Genomic DNA, 22695 nt, shown 5'->3' with positions numbered 1-22695 from the left:
CTGTGGCTGTTCCTCAAAACTGCTTCCATCTATCTGTGTTGTCACTGCCTGTGCTTGTGTTCTATTTGCTGCAAGTGTCTGTTTGCCTCATTTAAATACCAAGCTTAGAGAGCAGCTGTGTATTGGATCATTGCTATCAAGACAGAATCAACACTCGCGTGCGTATGCACACACACATACAGGGACTTGTGAGAAGGCCGTCTCATTGGCATAATGCATTCCCACCCCCATTACCCAGACTTTGAACATCACATATGGAGTAGCAAGTCTAAACCCTGATCTGACTTTCATATTAACTCCCCTAAAAGAACACATCAAAACCATCTTATGCAATTTACACATTTGGGTATGGCATGACCTGTGTGGCCCACACATATGACATGATGCAGTCCTTCGTTTCTGGGATTGCTATATTTGCTTGACCCTATCCATCCCATCTGGTACTCAACCCTAACTGTGACCTTAAACTGCAAATATAATCCGAGAACCACATCATAACTCCTCCATGAATGTCGATGACTATTCCCATTTGTCCCCGTAGGAGCCATCACAAAGCATTTGAATCAGGTCAAATGGACCTGGTCAGATGTGTTGGATGATGCTTGGGCCCTTATTCAAGCAAGACTTGATGAAGTCACTTGGATATAGGTAAAACGCTATCTAGTTGAATGTAAAACACTGAGATGCAGCACTTTGGTTGCCATAAAAGAGATTAGACCTTGCAAGTTTTGCAAGGTATCTTCTTTTTAGGGATGTTGGACTGAGTTTCACTAACTTAACCAAATGGCCAGTTTCCATTGTACCACAGAACTTCAAGCAGCATCTAAGAAATGATATATCTCACGAGCAATACTGGCCCTAAAAAGGTCAGTGATAGATACAGTATGCTCAATCGAGGTTTGCCTCTCTGTCTTATTACACACACACACACACACACACACACACACACACACACACACACACACACACACACACACCACACACACACACACACATTTTTTCTCAGTTGCGGGGCTGCATGCCCAGATTGTGTTAATCCTCCCTGTCCTCCACACATTTCTCTGCAGCCATCAACGTCATCGCCCTTTGATGAAGACACACACACACACATGCACGCACGCACGCACACACACTCGCACACACACACACACATGCACACACACACACACATGCGCGCGCACACACACACACACACGCACACACACACACACACACACGCACACACACACACACACACACACACACACACACACACACACACACACACACACACACACACACACACACACACACACACACACACACACACACACACACACACACACACTACTCTCCATCATTATCATTGTTTCAGCTGGAGAGGAGTCAGCGCTTTTGTTTGTAATTACAGGGGTTTGAAGTGAGAGGAAGAATTCTCAAAAAGAGAGAAGAGGATGGATGGAAAAGAGGAAAAAAAAGAAAGACTATGCCAGAAAAAAAAAAACACTAGCATGTCTGTGACATATTAGTCACATTTTACCGTAATTGTTGTTCGACCCTATCCCACACTTGTAAAAAGAAGAAAAAAGAAATACTTTGGGAATGTGCTTAGCTGTGGATGGCTTCCAAGGTTTGTCTGGTGTGTTCTGTACAAAGGCAAAAGGAGCTTTGTGGCTGGCTGGTATGGGCTTTAAAACATTACAGCTAAGGGTAGAGGCCTGTTCCGCTTCCTAAGCCTAAAGGCTTCAGTCAGGATTGACCCCATCAAAGCGAGTAGATTGTACCATTTGTAGAGGTACTAAAGAGTCTTCAGCCTTAGTCTTTCAGTTTTCCCAAAATCTAAATGAACCCCTCAGTGTAAAACCAGAGATAAAGGAAACATGGAACGAGCTTGGTTTCCTTCCATCTGCACATGTGGTGATAAGCCAACCTGAGATTTTAAAGACAGAAGAGCCAACAGAGGGGAAGACCAATTGATTTTTCCCCAAAATATATTGATTCACATTAAGAAGGGAAAACCTGTTTGGTAGAAACATATGCCTGTTTGACTGAGGTAGAGAAATTAAAAATACAAAAAAAACAACACTGCTGGATGATGACAGGCACGTGGCACAGTGCAACATCCACACAGCTTGTTGCGATCCCTCAGGCTTCATAAAACACGAGCCTTGTTAAAGGCAGCGCCCCCACTGTGACAAGCAAGCCAAGTTCACAGTTCAGGGATAAGGGTCGTCATGAGTGAAATCAGAGGATGAGAGACTGTGACAAATGGTTTTTTAATACTTATCCATCCCATTACTATTTTTTTCTAATATGGATGCTGTGCGGCAACTATGAAGTGAGTTCTGTTTCAGCTCTTTTGTGCGTGTCTCTTTTCCCTCTTGTATTATTATTGATGTATTATTTCCCTTGTCACTTCAACAAGTCACGCGCGCCCCAAAGCCACCTGGATCACACACAATTCACACAACGTCTTGTGAAATAAGTGCTGCTTTCACTTTTTTTTCTTTTCTTTTTTGTGAACATGACCACATTTCAATAGGGCGAAACCGATTATGCAAAAACACTGCAACTTGTTTCTGAAGCACACATACACGCTTTCAACTGCTTTCAAATTTCTGGTGCTTGGGGAGGTGTGTGACCCATGTACGTCCTCTCCTGACTCCCAGTGTTGCCCAACAGGGAGTGTTTGTATGGTATCCACGGGCAACCGTTAGAGAGGGTGGGGGAGGCTGAAGCAAAGAGGCAGGGCTGCAGCCACACGCTTTACTCTGGTTTGTTTGCATGTCTGATTGCTGAACATGTGTGTGCGTGCGTGCGTGTGTGTGTGTGTGTGTGTGTGTGTGTGCGTGTGTGTGTGTGTGTGTGTGTGTGTGCGTGTGCCTGCAGAGGATGCAGGTGGGCTTATGCACGATGTCACTGTGTGGCTATGTTTGCATACGGTTGTGTGTGCATGTGCATTTGTGCATGGGTGTGTGTGTCTGAACAGTGTGTGGAAAGTGTTGTTGTCTACAGGCTAACTGTTACTGACAAGCGCACACTGACTACTGGAGTCAAAAAGTTAAATGCACTCTATGCTCTTTTCTCTCCCTGGAGGCTCCCTCATTCTGCCTCTCTAGCGCTCTCTCCTCCCATTTTTATTTTCTATATTTTTCTCTCTGTCATACTCTCCTGCTTTTTCTCTCTCCCTGACGATTTCTTTCTTTTGCTCCCCCTCCCTTACTCCCTCCCTCCATCTCTGATGATTTTAGCAGAGGTGTGACTCATTGGGCATCGAGCCACAATGTCAGGTAGTGAGGGGAGGGCAAGAACGAGGTGGAGGGAAAGAAAAAGAAAAAGAGGGAAGGAGAGAGGGAAAACGACTTGTTTCGAATGTGGTGAGGTATAGTGTAAAAGGGGGAGTCAGAAATATGCAAAAAGGAGTGGAATGTGCAAGAGGAAAAGAGTGAGCGAGAAAGAGGAGGGGTGTTCAGTCAGCACAAGGAAAACAGCACAAGGAAAACATAAAAAAGGAGGGAAATGAATAATTTCTGCAAACAGTTTCCGTCACGATTGACTTTTTACCCCTCCTTGCATGTTTTCTCATTTGCTGTTCATGTTTTGGCCATGCAACATGCTCTCTGAGCTGACCAATGTGTTTATGTGCAAACATGTTCATGGGCAGGCCTCCATTCATGACTTTTTATGCTTTAAAGTAGCTAATTGCCCAGGGGGTCATTGATACACGCCTGCCTCTCAATAAAATAGGCCTAGAGGAAAGAGTGTGTGGTTGGGAGAAGGGGGTGAGATGGAAGGTGGAGGCAGGAATGAGAGTTGGGACAAAAGAGAAGTGGTGTGATTATAAGGATTTAGAGTAGAGAAGGTTACACAGGCAGATTCATGTTTATGTGGAGTGTCGATCAACTGTCTCTGTGGCCCCTCAGGCAGGGGCTCTCCACTGTCATCTCTGCCTTGGCACACACACACACGCACACACACGCACACACACGCACACACACGCACACACACGCACACACACACACACACGCACACACACACACACACGCACACACACACACACACACACACACACACACACACACACACACACACACACACACACACCACACGCACACTCACACTCACACACACACACACACACACACACACACACACACACACACACACACACACACACCCACGCACACGCACACTCACACTCACACACACACACACACACACACACCCACTCACACACACACACACACACACACACACACACACACACACACACACACACACACACACACACACACACACACACACACACACACACACACACACACACACACACACAACACACACATTTGACTTTCAACATTTGTCCTCAGTAGAAACTGTGTTTTTTGTACCAGAGCCACATGTCCGTCTCCTCTCTGTCTTTCCTCTTCCTTTCCTTGGATTTTCCTTCCCTCCCTTCCATCTCAGAAAACCTTGATAACAATCATGAGGACAGAAAACGGTCATGATCAGATGTATGATTGAAGATGATTGTATCAACAAAGATGATGTTGGCAGATTTACTTTCATATCATTCACATTATATTGGTAAAGTTTCTTTGGAAACCAAATTCTGTTTAGCTTTGCTTAACTATGCCCCCATCAGACCATTTTCCCTCAGTGAACAATGGAGTTGGAAAAAAATAGAAAGATGCCACTGTTTTTTTTTCTGTAACTGCTTTACTTTGGCCAGGACACAAGGAACTGGGGGGGGGGGGGGGGGGGGGGGGGGGGGGGGGGGGGGGGGTCAGGTCAGCAAAGTATATCAAAGGATGCATTTCAACATTTTTTCATTGCAGAGTCTCTCTGTCAAGACTACAGTTTTGCTTTTGCAAGTGTTTTTAGTGGTTGCTGTTATTAAATCTTGGCAAGCATGTGCACATCATGATTGATTGGAAAAAAAAAATCTCAATCCATCCACCATGTTTCAGCCATGGTGACAGAAGCATAGGGAAGATCAAAGTTATCCCAATAGATGGCTATCGCCACTCCCACCTGTTCCCTCTGGAATTTCCTCTCTTCCCAGCATGTGTGCGTGCGCGTGCACGTCTGTTATGTCTATCAGAGTGTTTGTGTTTCTGCATGTGTGCCCAAGTTTGCATCTGTTACCAAGTGGTTGTGGACCTGAATGCCAGCGTGTGTGTGTGTGTATGTGTGTGTGTGTGTGTGTGTGTGTGTGTGTGTGTGTGTGTGTGTGTGTGTGTGTGTGTGTGTGTGTGTGTGTGTGTGTGTGTGTGTGTGTGTGTGTGTGTGTGTGTGCATGTGCAAGTGTGTGTGTGTGTGTGTAGTCTGTTTCAACACGTCTGCAACTTGCGGGAATCTTATAATCTGGAACTGGAATATGTGCTCATGTCTGTGTCTGTCTAGCCCTGCTCCACCTCTCTCTCTCTCTCTCTCTCTCTCTCTCTCTCTCTCTCTCTCTCTCTCTGACAGCTCTAATAGGTTTGGTAGATCAGGTTACACCCCTTGATACATGCCAACTTCTCTCATTTTTTTTCTTTTTCTTTAATTTGGTATTCTGCCTTTCTTTTGCCTTTTTCATATAATAGCTGTCTCTCCAACAGTTTCTCACGAACATGAAGATCCACAAACTCACACACTCATCGAGACAGAGTAAGACAAGTGAGACACATGCATGCACTGTCTCTGTAGGCCTCTCAGGTTGCTGACATTTTCCATTTTGGCGCTTATAAAGTAATAATAATAATATTAGTGGGTGTGACAGAGCAAGGGTCCATTCACTACCACTGCCAGCCTCCTATAAATATCCCCCTTCTTCGGGGGAATCCGAGAAGCAGCAGAGACCTTCAGTTTACACAGCTGAGCAGCATGTGGACCTAAACCTCTATTCTCTTTCTTTCCCACTTTTCCCTTCCTCTTCGTTCCCCTATCCCTGCTCTTCATTTTCCTATCAGCTCACTATTTGGTGCGCTACCGTATGCCTTCTTTCTTTCTTTCTTTTTTTTTTTAAAAGTCTTATCTCCTTTCACCTGCCTTCCTCCCTCATGATTTCTTGCACATATCTCCACGTCTTGCATGACCTCCCACCTCTCCCCTCAACCTCACATCTCTTGTTTTCTGTTTATCTTCTCTGATAGATGTTGTGGTGACCACAGGACAAAGTTCAGCACGTTATTATGGGAACTGTGGAGTGATGAGGTGAAGCTAATTGCAGGTGGAAGTCACCCTGTCTTTCATCACATCTCAGTATTTTGTTGTCTCCTCACTCACTTCCCTCTACTCTCTGTCCACCTGCCTCAACACGTGCATGCCGTGATATTAAGAGAGTACATTTGCTTACATTGGCTTACCTTATTTAATTTGGAAAGTGTTTCACTTTAACATTAACCTAACATGGTTTAATGTTTCTACCTTATATTTGAACAATTCCCACTACGGTCAATTGTTGTGCATTCCCAAAAGATGTCATAACCTCATAATGTAACACATTTATGTCTCAAACCTCAGTAACACATAAGCGGCAACCATACTAAGCAGGAATTGCAAAAGATGTGTATTTTCCGACGGCTTTTTAATTGTTGTGTTATGGGAAAAACACAGCAGATGGTGGAAACAGTGCGTTCGACTTTTGTTTCATTGGTCTGTTGCACCATCTAGTGGGTTATTTGTGTCAACGGAACAAAGCGACGTTTTTTCGAATGAAGGCTTGCTTTTCAGCCATGTCTTTTCATTTCATGTCATTTCAGTCTTTAAAAACGGGGGATATAGTGAACATTTCGCGTATAGCTCTTGACAATGGAAAACGACCCATTCTGTGGGTCCATTAGGATATGGATGCTGCTGTGGTGAAATACGTTATCGTCAGTTTTTGACTATATCAAAACAGAAACCAGCTTGTTATCACGAATCGGGCCAGCTGGTCTCAGTCACGTGGTCTGCGCGCGCTTACGATTTCCAGGAAGAGACGCACCGGTGTCCTCAAGTGACGACACAAACTTCTTATTCGGCTTTTCCTTTGCATATCCTTTAAAAAAAAAAAAAAAAAAAAAAAATCTTTTCCCCCCAGAAAATAGTTGAACCATTGACTGTTTTTCCTGTCATAAACACTGAATACTAAACGAAACAGACCACTAGCCCAGCCACCATTACTCTACTCACACTGTTTCATACTACATCGGTTTAGCTCAGTGGTTACTTCTTAAGCTAACGTTACTATCCTATGGGCCGCGGACTTCAAGGGTTCGACCACGGGCGCTGTCCGATGTTTTGATTGTCATTTTCCCCAAAAAATACAACTGGAATACCAACGTCCTAAAATTGCAACAGAAAAGATTACAGGTTGAGAGATCCCTTTTTACCACCTGAAAAACAACAACAACAACAACAAACAAAAAAAACAAACAAACAAAAAAACGTTGTGCGCTTCAAGTCCCAGCATTATGAGCAAAGTGCGAACATTATAGACATAAGAGATCAGCTATGGATGTTCAGTCCATAAAGGAGATATGTTTTTTTCATGAAGACTGTTCATAACGCATTTCTTGACACCCACAGCCACATATCAGCGTTATATTAGACATCTAAACTCATAATAATAAGGCGCAGCACCTCTTTATATTTAAAAATAAATACAGCAAGCAAAACATCTTAGAATCTCACAGTTTAAAAATCAATGTTCTGCATAAAGTGTTCTTAAAAGCTATGCAGAAACAATCTGGTTATATTTTATTTTATATGAAATCATTCCCAAGTTGTACATTATGAGACTGGATAATGGATAACAACAGAAACATGGCATGCTGAAAGAGATGCATCTTCAATAAAAGGTTTTACTGTCAGGCTGTAAGACAACAGGTCTGAGGTAACTTCTCCCCAGGAGGTGCTGCAGTTCCTACTACAGGTCGAAAACACATGTTTTAAGTTATCTAATGTCTCTAAATTGCCAGTGAGTGCTTGTGACTGCCTCTTTGTGTATTTTCCTTGTGATGAACTGGTGACCAGCCCAGGGTGTACCTTACACAGTCGGATTGGATCAGCACTGTCCAGCTATATACCCTAAGTTGGAAAAAGCAGTATAAATGATGGATGTGTGGGTGAATAGATTCACATTTTCTCAATATTATGGTTTCGACCTCTAAATCATCCTCTGATAAGGTTGATTGAAAAAGATAACTGAATTCATGGACTCATTCTTCTATAGAGAAGTTGAATGCGTGCATAATTATACTTCAGTGTGAAATAATTATTTGATAAATACTCATGGTTGACACACCACAAATTGTTCTACCACGAGAAAGTTGTGAATTGGGCAAGACATTTGAATCTAAATTAAACTTCCTCTACAAGCTGTTATTCTCCTAAAGCCCCAGTAGATGGCAGTATAAGACAATAGATGACAGAAGAACGACATCGCCCAAAATAAAAATGCTCGGTGGTGGGTTCCACAGTGTCAACAACAGAAACTTAATTGACAAGTATTTAAGCATATCAGTAAATGAATTAAGTCCTTCCATGTTTTCTCTCTACTCGCCTTCACAATGTTAAGTGCTTGTGAGAGGCACCTTCCAAGAAAAGGACACGATTATCATACATAATCATATCTCGCCTCATAATTTAATATATTCTGCTGTGTGGACTGACTGTCACATCCAGCTCTGGAAATAGGCCTCACTCTGACTCCCTTACTACATTTATTATATTGGCATAAAGCCAACAAACCCCATGCTGCGCTAAATTATAGTTAAATTATATGTGAATATAAAATTGACTTTCATACTGTTCCATTCTAAATGTGGTTCCATGGTGAGTCTAATATAACTTTGTTGAGTTTATAAGGACTATTATTGAACTTTTCAACCAAATACTGTATGTAGCCCAAAGTGATTCATTGTCAATAAGAGAGATATAACAGTGAAGAAAACCAGTTAAACAACAAAAGAAACCAAACAAGCATCAGGAAAAGTTACCTTATATTACAATATGTATACATCTGTAAGATGCATAACATAGTTGAGCATGTATTTAATCCTTAAAAATTTTTTGTTTATCTAATATCCAGAAACAGAGTTTCACAAATCCATTGTATCAAAACAAGAGGACGATTTACTGCAGCTTTTGTGAAACTTAAAGGGCACGTTTTGTAAAATTAATGAATGAATGAAAGAAAAAAAAGTATTTTATAAGTATTATGTGCTTGAAAAATATGATGGACACAAAGAATGATACACATGCACCTAGTTTTATAGTCAATACCACCTCAACCCAGATTGAGTCAAGACCATGATTTTGAAATTGTGAAAATCTACTTCAGTACTACAAAACGACACGAATCAACTTGAATCGTATGTTAATTAGCTGCTCTTCATTTACCCGTTGCTGTTTCGTGTACATTTATTTTATGCTGTGTCAACAAGGTGTATTGACCGCGACAAAATTGGCTTGACTTTCTCCTTCCCGTTGAATCTTACAAAAAGTGAAAATAGTTCATGGGGATTCTAAAGATTTTTAAACTCACTTCAGAGGGTTTAATTGTGGTAGACATCTTCATTGTCGACAAGTTCCCAGTAGATGGCGTCACAAGATCGCGCATGAAATATAGACCGCGTGGATGGCCTGGCTTGTGTACATTATGGATCGAATCAAAACAGCTCACCGACACTGGTCGATAGAAAACACGTGGAGAACAACTTGAACTATAGGTTTTCTTTAAGTACTGCCAAATCCACGAGTGTGTAACCAGAGTCCTTCCCAATCCTTAATCCACCTGGGTACACCTCTCCATCCTGTGGCAGCCTGCAGGGTGGAGGGACGGGTCACGGTCAGGTGTCTGTAAGCAGCAGTAGAGGAGAAGTAATGGCTGTCTTGCTGTCGGACAATGGGGTGAGCGCGGCGATAGGGGCGGATGAGACCGGCTTAATGCTCCGTGTAATGCATGTTAATGTAACAGGCACCGAGGGACCGCCGGCCGGAGTGCTTTGGGATTATTTATCACAAAACATTTGTATTCTTCCGTCGGAGAACGGTTGATCCCGGATAGCTGCACACTAATCCTTCACTCCGTTAATTAAAAAGAAGGGGAAAGCAATGGAACTGGTAGTGGTGTTTTTTCCCCCCTCTTCCAGAAATGTAATCATTTCTGGAGAAGCTTAACCATCTGCTTGAGGTTAAGTCTACAAGCAGATTGTGTTTTCTGCTTATTTAAACCTGGGGATTTTGAGTTTTTTTCTTTCCTGAAAAGGGGAGGGTAGTTCAGTTTAAGGCTGCTTGTTCCCGGCAGCAACTTTTTTTTCCCTGGAGGGAAGTATGAATGACACTTTTTTTTTAGGAACCATCTTCTCCCAGACTTAGGATTTTAATCATTTAATAGGAATGCAGTTTTTATTCGGAGTCGTGACGTTTGTGACCCATATGGAACATCTGATGGAACAGAAACCACATAGGCCTCGTGTTCTGGTTGTTTCACTTTTCAAAGTTGTCATCTCCTCTAAAGAGAAATACTGACACGTTTGTTTTTTTTCCTTTCTCCACAGTGAAAACATCACAGCATGATTTCACATCACCACATCACCATCGCTTTGTTTCCCCTGATCACTCCCACAGAGCACCAGCCATCAACCCCAATTCTCGACACAAGATGCAGCAGTCAAGGTTGTGAGGCAATGTAATAGAAAATGTGATGTCTCGAGTCAAATAAAAAAAAACAAAAACGCTGCCCCTAGGCAGCAGAAATATTTGTTTCTTGTTGTTTCTCATCTCCCTCTCGCCCTTTTCTCTCTCTTCAGAAGTTAACAAGCCCAGCGCTGCCTGGGGGCCAAAGCTGTGTCGTCAGTACCAAAAAGAGACTTTCAGATTTCAAGCCACCGTTTTACATTAGGATGCCACTCATGTCTGTCGGGAGACTAACCCGAATTCACAAAGACATCCTTTAGTTCCTCTTTCGCCCTCTCTACTTTACTACCCCCCCCCCCCTCTCCCGCCTCTCTCCTCTTGTCTAACTGATCAGGATTAACGGAGAGAAGATTAGAGTTGAACAAACGTGTACCCTACTCTAGATGGTTGTCCTCTTTTTTCCGTTATACACTGTACAGGTAACACTTTTATCCATGCTTTTGTAAATATTCATCAACATTTCCGTGCGCCTTTTTCTGTAATTTTCAAATTGTAAACACACTACCTTTGGGGGCATTTGTGTGATCCTGGCCATAATTCCTGATTACAGGAAAGTATTAAGGCTTTATGACGGTGCTGTTATGATGATTATGTTGATATATGTACATGACTACTTAAGTGAATTACAATCGTGTAATGCGTATTTGTGCGGCTTTATTGGTCTTTCGTGATTGTTAATGTAATGATTTTAAGCCCCCAAATGTTGTCCGCGTTCATTTAAATATTGATTAAAACCCGAATATCCTGACCTATCAAAGATTCTTTTTGTAAAACCCAATTTCGCGTGTGATGATTAATGAATGGGACTGTTTTGCAGTGTGGGCATTCGTCTTCAAAGGGCTCTAATTAAAAAGCATTATGGAGTCCCTGGAGCCTGCTGGTACTGGCCACTGGGCCATTTCAGCCAAAGCAAATGAGTGCTAAGTCTGCGTGTTTTTGTTTTCTGCTTCGCAACGTAATAGTTGGGGAAGACTTCATTATTATTATTATTTTTAAACCAACTTGAGTTATAATTAAACCCAGTAATATAATGGTAGCTACCATTGCCATGCTGGGCCCTTAAGCGTTGTGTACACTGACAAATCCTTATCCATCCTCATCTGCTCAGCGCAGCCTAGGAAACAACACCCACAACACAATTTGTCTCTTAATACAAATCTGACTGTGACGTCTGGTGACAAACTTACGCCTTCTCGATTCTTTAATGGGTCAGATGAACAGACACGGGGATGTGAAAGGGTTAAATGTCTACAGTAATTAGAGCCTCTCTTCGTGTTCGCGTCCTCCAATACGGAGCTGCGAGAAGCTACGCCCCCCCCCCCCACACACACACACACCCTCTCTCTCTCTCTCTCTCTCTCTCTCTCTCTCTCTCTCTCTCTCTCTCTCTCTCTCTCTCTCTCTCACACACACACACACACACACACACACACACACACACACACACACACACACACACACACACACACACACACATACACGCACGCACGCGCGCGCGCGCCTCCCCACCAGCTCCTCGGAGCGCCTAATACACTGGAAAATCAAAGCGCGAGCCTCCCCTGTTCACACACCGCCGGTGTTGCGCGCGGAGCAAAACAGAGAGGTGCTTTCACTCTCCTCTCCCCTCCCGTTTCCTCATCTTCAAATAGCCTGTGTGGTAGAGTTGTTCATACACACAGGTGTTACAAACTTAAATCTGAAGATATATATATTTTTTGTATTATTTCAGAGTACTTTTGTACTCGTTTTTTTTTTGCTCAATGACTGCATGAGGTGAAAGATGTCAGGGTGATTTTTACGCGCGCTTCTGAAATGGATCACAGACTTTCAGGCAGCTGGGTACCGGTGACTGGTCTGGTTATCTGTCTGCTCCTGTGTGCGTGCGTAGTGGACTTGGTTCTTGCGCAAATCCGTTACTCCATCCCTGAAGAGCTGGAGCATGGAGCTTTTGTCGGCAACATCGCAGAGGATCTGGGTTTAGATGTGGCCAAGCTTTCAGCCCGCCGGTTTCGTATTGTTTCCGGTGCAAAGAAGCAGTATTTAGAAGTTAACTTGGAGAATGGCATTCTTTTTGTGAACGAAAAGATAGACAGAGAGGAGCTGTGCGAAAGAAGTCCGAACTGTTTTTTACATTTACAAGTGGTCATTGAAAACCCATTAGAACTATACAGAGTGGAAGTGGAGATTTTAGATGTGAATGACAACTCTCCCAGTTTCCCGTGGAGCGAGTTTAATCTTGACATCACAGAATCCGCCGCACCGGGCTCGCGCTTCCCGTTAGAGAGCGCACAGGACCAGGACGTGGGCACCAACTCTCTGCGCTCCTACCAGCTGAGCGCAAACCAGCACTTCGTCCTGAACATCCAGACGCGGAACGATGGGAGCAAGTTTGCTGAGCTCGTGCTGGACACCCCTCTGGACCGGGAACAGCAGAAAAAGCACGAAATGGTTCTGACTGCTTTTGACGGCGGGTCTCCGGAGCGCTCCGGGACAGCGCTGATAACAATTACGGTGTTAGACGCCAACGACAACGTGCCTGTATTTGACCGCTCTGTTTATCGCGCGAGCCTGGTGGAGAACGCACCGAGGGGGACGCTGGTTCTGAAACTGAATGCCACCGACCTGGATGAGGGCTCGAACGGGGAGGTCACTTATGCGTTCAGTGGACACGCACCTCTCAAGGTGCGCGAACTGTTCACCGTAGACCCGTACATGGGCGAAATCCGGGTGAAGGGCGTTGTGGACTATGAGAAAGCCAGTGTGTATGAACTATATGTGCAAGCAAAGGACAGAGGACCCTCAGCTGTGGCGGTGCACAGTAAAGTGTTGGTTGACATACTGGATGTGAATGACAACGCACCCGAGGTCATTCTCACATCTGTGTCCACTCCTGTTCAAGAAGACGCGCCGCCGGGGACAGTAATAGCTGTCATCAGTGTCATGGACCGGGATTCCGGAGAAAATGGGAATGTTGACTGCCAAATTCCGAACAATGTTCCATTTCAGTTGCACTCATCCTTTAAAAACTATTATACTCTGGTGACAAGTGAGTTTCTGGACAGAGAATCTGTGTCCGAGTACAACATCACACTGACAGCCCGAGACCTGGGCTCTCCTTCGCTCTCAACCAGAAAAAACATCCTCGTCCAAGTGTCTGACATTAACGACAACCCCCCGCGGTTCTCTCAACCTTCATACACTGTTTATGTGACAGAGAATAATGCCCCCGGCGCTTCCATTTGCTCTGTAACTGCGTTCGACCCCGATTCCAACCAGAACGCATATCTGTCCTATTCTATTCTGGAAGGTCAGATCCAGGGCATGCCCGTGTCCACTTACGTCTCAATCAATTCCGATAATGGCAACATATACGCGCTGCGCTCGTTTGATTACGAGCAACTTAGAAACTTTCAGATTCTGGTCCAGGCGCAGGACGCGGGCTTCCCCCCTCTTGCGAGTAATGTCACAGTCAACGTCTTTGTCTTGGACCAGAACGACAATGCACCTGTCATTGTGTCCCCTCTGCCCAAAAACGGCACCGTGGCCACAGAGGTGGTTCCGCGGTCAGTGGACGCTGGATACCTGGTCACCAAAATCACAGCGCTGGATGCGGACGCAGGACAAAACTCCCGCCTATCTTATCAGGTGTTGCAAGCTACAGACCCCGGACTGTTCAGTGTGGCTCTGTACACAGGTGAAATCAGGACTATTCGTCGGCTAATGGAGAGAGACGGAACGAGACACAGACTGGTGATATTAGTTAAAGACAATGGACAGCCGCCGCTCTCCGCCACAGTCTCCATTGTCCTCACAGTGGTGGACAGCGTGCCCGAGTCGCTGTCAGATTTCGGAGACCTCACACTCAGCCCGCAGCCCCCCTCAAACCTCGCTCTCTACTTGATCGTGTCACTGAGCACAATATCTTTAATCTTCCTGGTGGCTATCATCGTGCTGGCAGCGGTCAAGTGCTACAAGGACAGGGAGACCCTCAGCGGGTATAACCTGCCCCCATTAGCCTGCTGCTGTTGTGGGGGGTTTCAGCCAGAGCCGCCCCCGGAGGTGTTCAAAAAATCCAACCTCAACCTGCAGATTTCCTCCGCGGCCAAAGTACCCACGAACTGTATGGAGGTGAATGGAAATAGCAGTTTATCTCAGTCATATTGTTATAAAGTGTGTCTGACCCCAGAATCCGCCAAGAGTGACTTTATGTTTCTGAAGCCGTGCAGCCCGAGCAGCACACCGAGGAACAACGAGGCGAAGAGCGCAGAAAACTCGTGGAACGCGCAAAGCCGGAGCGCGTCTGTCAACAACGGAGCAACCACTCCAAACGAGGTACAGAAAAAAAAAAAAACAGAAAAAAAAAAAAAACATACAACAAGAGACAAGTGGAGCGTCTTTTCTATGATTAAGATCGTCTCACTGTCATGATGAAATTCACTCCAGCCGTCTACCTGATAGGAGTCTGGAGAGTGACATTCTCTCATGAAGGTCAAATCACTGTTTCAAATCAACTTGAGCAAAAGCCATCCTTTCCCCCCTTTAATCTCTTCTGAGAGTGTTGTTCACTCTGTGCAAGTGTGGCAATAATTGTGTTGCCTATAGTAATGGAAAATGAAATGAGACGGTGCAAGATGACATTTTAATTGACATGTTAATGAAAGTGAGAAGACTCATCCTGCGAGGAGCATATGCTGCGCGGAAAGCGTGTCTTGGAATGAAGTGAGATATCAATTACTGGGTAAAGGAGGGGGAATGGGATGTTGAGGCTCAGGTTGACTGCTCTATTCAGTGTTGGTAACAATTCAAACATTACAATAATTGATTAACTACATATCATTATGTCCTGCAAGGTTAATGCAAAGAGTCTCCATTGTCATTGCCAAAATACTTTTTATTTAGTGAGGTAGTTCACGCACTTGTCATCTACCTGAGTCAGAGCAAAAAACCAACCCCCCCCCCCCCCCAAAAAACAAGGACAAAAAATTCAAGGTTAAAAACGTCATTGACAAGGTGAATCGAGGATGTTTGAACATTTCTGAGTCAGACTATTGTTCGATCAGCCTGATGCGCGACACGCCTGCCTGTCCTCAAACTAACAATATAGGACATATTACCTCACTAACTATCCCTCAAGGGCACAAGCACGAGCGAACCATTATACTCCTCACAATGTGGCGTATTCGCAAGGGGTGAAAGGATGATGAGAATGAGGAGGAGGAAGAAGAGGAGGTGGAGGAGGAGGAGTGGTGGGGGTCCATTATTGATGAAAAAAGGCAAATGGCTGGTTTTGGGGAAGACAGTGGATGACATCGCGAGTGGAGGGGGCAAGGAGAAGGAGGGGAGTGCAAGGACACGGCTGGACTGAGACGTGGACAGCCTGTAGATCGGCCTCGACTTTGTCCTCTCAGAGGGAGAGGGGGAGAGACAGAGCGAGAGAGAGAGCGAGAGAGAGGGAGAGGGAGAGAGAGAGAGAGAGAGAGAGAGGGAGAGAGAGAGAGAGGCTATGTGACTTCATATTTGTCGACCAGGGTGGGAGGGAGAGAGAGGAGGGGTGAAATAGAAGAAGGGGGAGAGAGGACACAATGGGGAGAAGAGAATATATAGAGGCAGGATGTCTACAGCGGTGTTTTCTAATCCTAATAGACGGAGCAGCAGACCGTAAATGTGTGCGCAATGCTAATTCCAGTCCCCTCCCTTTCATCAAGACTCACAGGGACAACGACTCCAAGTCTTGATGCCAGATTCTAACAGGCAGACTGAGAAATGTCACTTCGGTCACTGGCACATACACCTCTGGCCACAAGAGGGATTTCGAGGTCACAGTGATTGTTCCGCCTGCGGCTACACTCCTTCAGGAGAAAGTGTCCTTCCTACTATTAATTGGTTCCACCAATTCACCCGGCGATGTCCCTCAGCGTACACTCACTTGAGTCGTCACGAGGTCGTCAGTGACATATAAAAGCCCGATCACAATGAAAACTACTTGAGCATTGCAGAAAGGCAAGCGCGCAGACCTTCCAAGTTGATGAACTGAAGGTGAAAGGGGAGATTAAATACACACCCAAGCGTGAAAAACACAAACGACAGGTGCGTGAATGGGTGCCACAGTTTATATATACGCCGCAGAGCCGTGTTGGGTTGTGCACTTGCAGCTGCAAGGGTCGGAAACTTTTCAAGGCTCTCTGTGAGACTTTTAATTAAAAACCTTGCTCGAGGAGCATCAGGCAAATATTAATGTAAAATGATGCATAAAATCCACAAAACAATGACGTGTGTAATTTTCTTAATTTCCTCCCTGGCACGGTTTCCTTTGAAGATTAAAATCATGTTTCGTTTCATCCCGGTGGGGTTCTAATTGGTTTTTGTGCGTACTTGGCGAGCGGAGTATTTTGAATACCGATTCTAATAATACGCTTACGTCGCATTCCCCTTGTTAACAACTTTAGGTGAATTAATAGAGCATGGAATCCATATTATGAGACTCAAACAGGAATAAAGAGCACTACGGCGCTTTGCTTCACCATTCCCACCGCTCCACGGAGGGTATTGCTGAGGAAAACAGCAAAACTATGTGGCAGGAAAGGTAGCTGAGGGCAACAGCTTCGATGATAAAATGGGTGTTCTGACAAACATCCACAGGGCGGCAGCCAAGATCCATCTGAAAACCGACATGTCTCCTTTTCAAGACAAACAGAGTGACACTCCTCGAAAATATCAGTGACCTCCATGATTCAAGAGACCACAATCATCCACAATTTGGGATCCATTACATTAGTTCAAACCAATGTCGAGGACTATCTAAAATTAAACCAGTATGATAACACTTCAAGGTGCCTTTAAATGTCATGTTCTTCAAAAATGTAAATTTAATCTCAAATATTTTTTTTTGTCTCTGCAGCTGAAGCAGCCAAACACTGACTGGACTCTAACAAAGAATCAAAACTCGTCCATTAAAAGGTAACATTTTAGTATTTGACCTCTGTAAGATTGAGGTCAAACAATGTTAACCCCCCCATATTATAGTGTGAGTTTCCACAATTAATGCAGTTAATATGATTGAGTGGCATGAAAGAAGAATATCTTTCATGAAGAAAAGAGTTGTAACACAGGCTGTTTTCTTGCTTGTAGTTACAACTCTATCAACATGGATGGCACCCTCATGCGTAAGGCCATGCATGCAGACCCAGAAAACTATGTCACATCCATGGCACCTGGACAGTACTGGACCTGGGGAACGCACATGAGAGGCGTGAAAGGTGAGAGAGCCTGCATGTGGAGCAGAAACTTACATCGCCATCAAAACCACTTTTAAGTTTGGACCGTTTCAAGCATTGGTGTTTTTCCACATTGAAGTATGAAGTGTTGAAATTTGCTGTAGAGCCCTTGTTACATTTTTGCCAGAGTTTTTCTGAAGCATCAACTTTAGTGGGGTTATGTTTAGTATTAGTATTAGTATCGACTTTGGGGAGTGGGGGGTGATGTCTTACTAATGTTATATGTAATTGAAACCCTTCATTTGCATCAGCCGTGTGAGAATTTAAATTGCATTGCAGGAGTGAGTCAATATTGAATAATGAACAATGGTTTCTCTTCTCCTTTTTCACTGACCGTATTCCACTACAGACTATAAGATGTCTCCTTCCCCCAGTGGGATACCCCCTCGCCCGTGGACACCTCGCTGCACCCCCCCACCCCAACAACAGCAGCCACCAATCCCTGCCCACCCACACCCACACCCTCACCCACACCCGCCACCCGACTACCACCACAATGTGTACATCCCAGGGACACCATCAGGCTTTTGCACCCTGAGGCCCACAGTACAACGGAGTGAGCTGGACGTCCACAACTCCTTCTCAACGTTCGGCAAGAGGCGACGTCTCCAGATGTCCCCCCAGGGAGAGGCTGCAATGATAAATAATGACCTGTACAATGACTGACTCTTCAATGACTACCTGACCAGATGATTTCAGTGATGGATGACCTCATATGAAAACAGAGAATGAAGACCATTCAGTACATAAATTGTCGAACCCATGATTTATAAGTGGTATCAAAAATAGTGTGGACCAGCAGTTCACTAGGGGAAAAAAGGAATGGACAAAACAATTTATTTTGCCCATAGTACTGAAAGCAAATTGAGTCTGTTGGCTATTTATGTGCCATGTCTTTGCAACATCATTATTATTATTAGTATTATTATTATTATTATTATTATTATTATTATTATTATTATTATTATTATTATTATTATTATTATTATTATTATTATTATTATTATTATTATTATTATTATTTAGACAATCAAACTGGAGCAGTGGTTACATCCAAAATGTTTTGAAAAAACATTAGTGGAAATACATTTTGCACATTGATATGAATTTATATTTTTTGGTCACATGACAAGAACAATTGCTTTTCTTCGTTGTATGTGTGCCAACAGAGCTTGTGTGAATATGACAAATAGTATGTTGATGTATATGCAAGTTGCACCATGATGCAGATTACTGTAATGTTGGGGAGTTTACCTCACATATGTACTGTATACATTTATGAAAATAAAGTATTTTTTGGGATATTATTGTTTTTATTACGCTTTAAACATGCATGCAGAACCTCCTGCCAAGGCCTAATGAAGCTCACACCCCCAAGCGCGGATTCTGTCAGTCTGCATGCATAAATCGTTTGGATGTAAGTTTTCTAGATCTAAGTTTAATTAACTTGAGTCAATTATTTTGGGGTGAAAAAGTTCCACAGTTACTCTTACAGGGTTGGCACGCTTTTTGCCACGGTAAGCTGTTTTCCATGGAGAGGGATAAACATGGTAAAATGCTAACATATGCTAATTGGAGTGCTTGCATTTCCATTTGCCCGCAGAGAATAGTGGGGTTCATTAACTGAACAAACAGAACCTCCTCTCTCGAAATATCACTTTAATTAAGACCACGAACACGAATACAAGCGTTGAGGGGGAAGGGGGAGCATTCAACTCCAAATGCCACACCTGAATGTGAGCCAGGTGCCCTGTGGCTCCCCCCCCCCCCCCAACTCCCCCTCTTTCTCTGTGTGCCCTTTTACGTCTTACTTCTCAGGGAATTAGTTCCCAGCATCAACAGATGAGAGCTGGCCATTGGCCATAAATGAACAGGGTAATTAGGTCGTCCTATGGCTCAGATTGAAAATAATTTCTCTAATAAGGAAACTGACGTCCGTGGAGAGCTTCGAAGGGAGCAGGCTAACCTTCTCTGTGGTAGGTGATTCTCCACGGGCTGGCTGAGGGGGCAGCCATATTTAGGTCAGCTTTGGGTATTCTGAAATGGGTGAGGGACGTGAAGTATCATTTTAGTCAAAGCATGCGAGAACAGCATCTTTGAATTTACAAAAATCCAGAAACACCAGCTTTGTGATATAAGACATGAACAACCACATTTATATTCAACTTCCTTTTAAACACAAATGTTGGTAATGGTGACAGGATCCTTTAAGGCCATATGATACAAAAGGTTTCCCACACGGAGAGTTACAGGGACACGGTGATGCACAGGAGGAGAATCGCGCAACGTGTCGTCACTCTTGGCCATGTTGGTCATCCTCATTGGGAACTCTCCACTGACATGGTGCTGAAAATCAATGTGACCTGTGGCGACTTCCTATTGGGCAGCAATGCTTCCAGTCAACCACCAGAGGGCGTATGCAACGCGATTCAATGAGCACCGGGGCTGGCAATCTGGCGTCACTGTTTTGAAAATGAAACTCACAAGTACAAATAAAGAAACAAAGAAACAAAGAAACAAAACAAAAAAACCAACCGAAAAACCCCCCACAATAATTAGTGTTTACACACAATTATATGAACTGTGTCAGTTGGAGGTATTTGATATTAAAGCATACATCTATGTACATCTCTCCCTTGGACTATCAGCGCTTTACAGAAAATTAAAGCATTATGTTGTCCTATAACAGTTGCAATTCATTGTGTTTTAAACTCATGTGACAGTTAGAGAAGATTTTTAGATGCTTTAAATAAACAGACAAGCATTACAATTACATATATGGGCACTAACAACAGAACATTGCAGCAACAACTGGTATTTTAAACTACTAATCGAGTTGATTAAGCGTTGCAAATGACCGCATTACATTTAATGAGCATCACGCTCCATGCCTTCTTCAAAGAAATATATCCAATAAACCTTAGTACATTAAAAAGCACAATTTCATACCCATAAATGTAAAGTAGATTTTTACAAACGATAATTTTTATCCAAGAAAATCAAAATGTATATTTAATAAACCTATGGAACATATGTTGCTCATTGATCTAGATTGTGGAGGTTGGAATAATGTTTACATTTTAAGCTCTATCGATACAGTGCATGAAGGGCGCACACTTGAACAGTTCACCAATTTGTCCAGCAGAGTGCATCGTTGAGTAACAATCATCTCACACCAAACACAAACGAAAGCGAACATACAGTGTATGTATTTATATTGCAGTCTTAAAATATGAAGTTATGTTAAAGATAGGAAAATAAAACATTATGATGAAGACAGTAAGTTGGTTCGTTACCTTTTGTTATAGTATTATACTATATTCTGCAGTTTCTTAACTTTTTCTTAACTTCTCATGTTTAATTGACTGTAAACCAAATCCGTTTGATAGGTTAACGTGAAAATGAGCAATTAAAATTGAAAAATTAAGACAAAAATCTCTTAGAATTGAGTTATTTATCAATAATCCAACATTGAATGAAGCAATATTGATAAGCTCCGTCAAAATCTTTACTTTAAAGGGTCATTTGTGAAAAGGGAAATGATAACATGACATTTGAATGAAGGGAAAAGCAATCATTGATGATCCAAGCATTTCAGTTTCACTAAGAGATTAATAAAAAAAAAAGCAAAAGCATGTCATTAACAACTCAAACACAATAGAATTAATAGTTGCATAACTTTCTTCTACTTTTCTTAATATAATCTTTCTGTACATTGTTTTTAATACAAATATAATTCAAAAAAGAGTGAACAGTTACACTACACCACGAAGTTGCAATAAAAATACTTTTGTTGTAGTTTCAAGCATTACACTTCTTGCTCTGTTCCGTTAATTATTACAGCAGATAGAAATAAAAAACATGAGAATTAAACTTTAAAGTATGAAATATATTTTTTAATTAAATTAAATTAAATCAATCAAATTAAATCAAATTAAATCAAATTAAATCAAATTAAATCAAATTAAATCAAATTAAATTAATAAAATAAAATAAAATAAAATAAAATAAAATAAAATAAAATAAAATAAAATAAAATAAAATAAAATAAAATAAAATAAAATAAAATAAAATAAAATAAAATAAAATAAAATAAATAAAATTAAGTCGGTTAATCATAATTATTGTAAATGTATCTATATTATCCATTATACAGATTCTCTTTACTACCATTTACCCGAATCACGATATAATTAGACTGTTAACTGATTTTGATGTTTCTTATTAATTATATCAAATACATACATTTTTATAGAATCAATACTGCATCAAGATAAATCAGATTCAACGAGAATGCGTCTATTGATTCACAGCAAATGTGCGGGCAGATATGACTATATGTTTGTACGATCACTATTTTTCAACATAAAGTTCACCAATAGAACACTACGCCAAAACAATGCATCTTTTGCACGCAAATCTCTGTGGCACGAATTTATATATTTAGTCCTCGTGTTATAATGTGATGTTAGCAATACATCCGCCTGTAAAAGACTCGCTGTAGTGGAGCTGGATATGTGCAGCCTATAGTCACATAGTGTCGCTGTTGACCACTGAGGGAAAATATATCTCGTTTGAATTTATGACGCAGATATTCGTTTGGGGCGTGAGACACAGTGAGGGAGACATGCGTTTAATTTTCAGTTTTGAGACATGATTATATAAACTAAATTTCCGTATTGTTTCCCAATACTTCTTGTCACATAAATTGACATTATTTTCGAGTCGGGATGCTTTTTTCTGCAGAGGACAGGATGATATTTTGCATCGCCGT

At 42.6% G+C, this 22695-nt stretch overlaps 1 protein-coding gene across 1 annotated transcript; it reads left to right on the top strand.

The window, feature by feature from the left end:
- Positions 1-12444: 12444 nt before the first annotated feature.
- LOC308134268 (protocadherin-10) lies at positions 12445-18587 on the top strand (the record flags this gene model as incomplete). Its single annotated transcript, XM_080501933.1, has 4 exons — positions 12445-14979; positions 17546-17604; positions 17776-17903; positions 18271-18587. The coding sequence occupies exons 1-4, from the start codon at positions 12460-12462 to the stop codon at positions 18585-18587; spliced, it is 3024 nt and encodes a 1007-aa protein (XP_080358059.1). The 5' UTR covers positions 12445-12459.
- Positions 18588-22695: the final 4108 nt, after the last annotated feature.

This window comes from Blennius ocellaris (genome assembly GCF_963422515.1).
Source record: "Blennius ocellaris genome assembly, chromosome: 9".
NCBI lineage: Eukaryota > Metazoa > Chordata > Actinopteri > Blenniiformes > Blenniidae > Blennius > Blennius ocellaris.
This window is presented reverse-complemented; position numbering and strand designations above follow the sequence as displayed.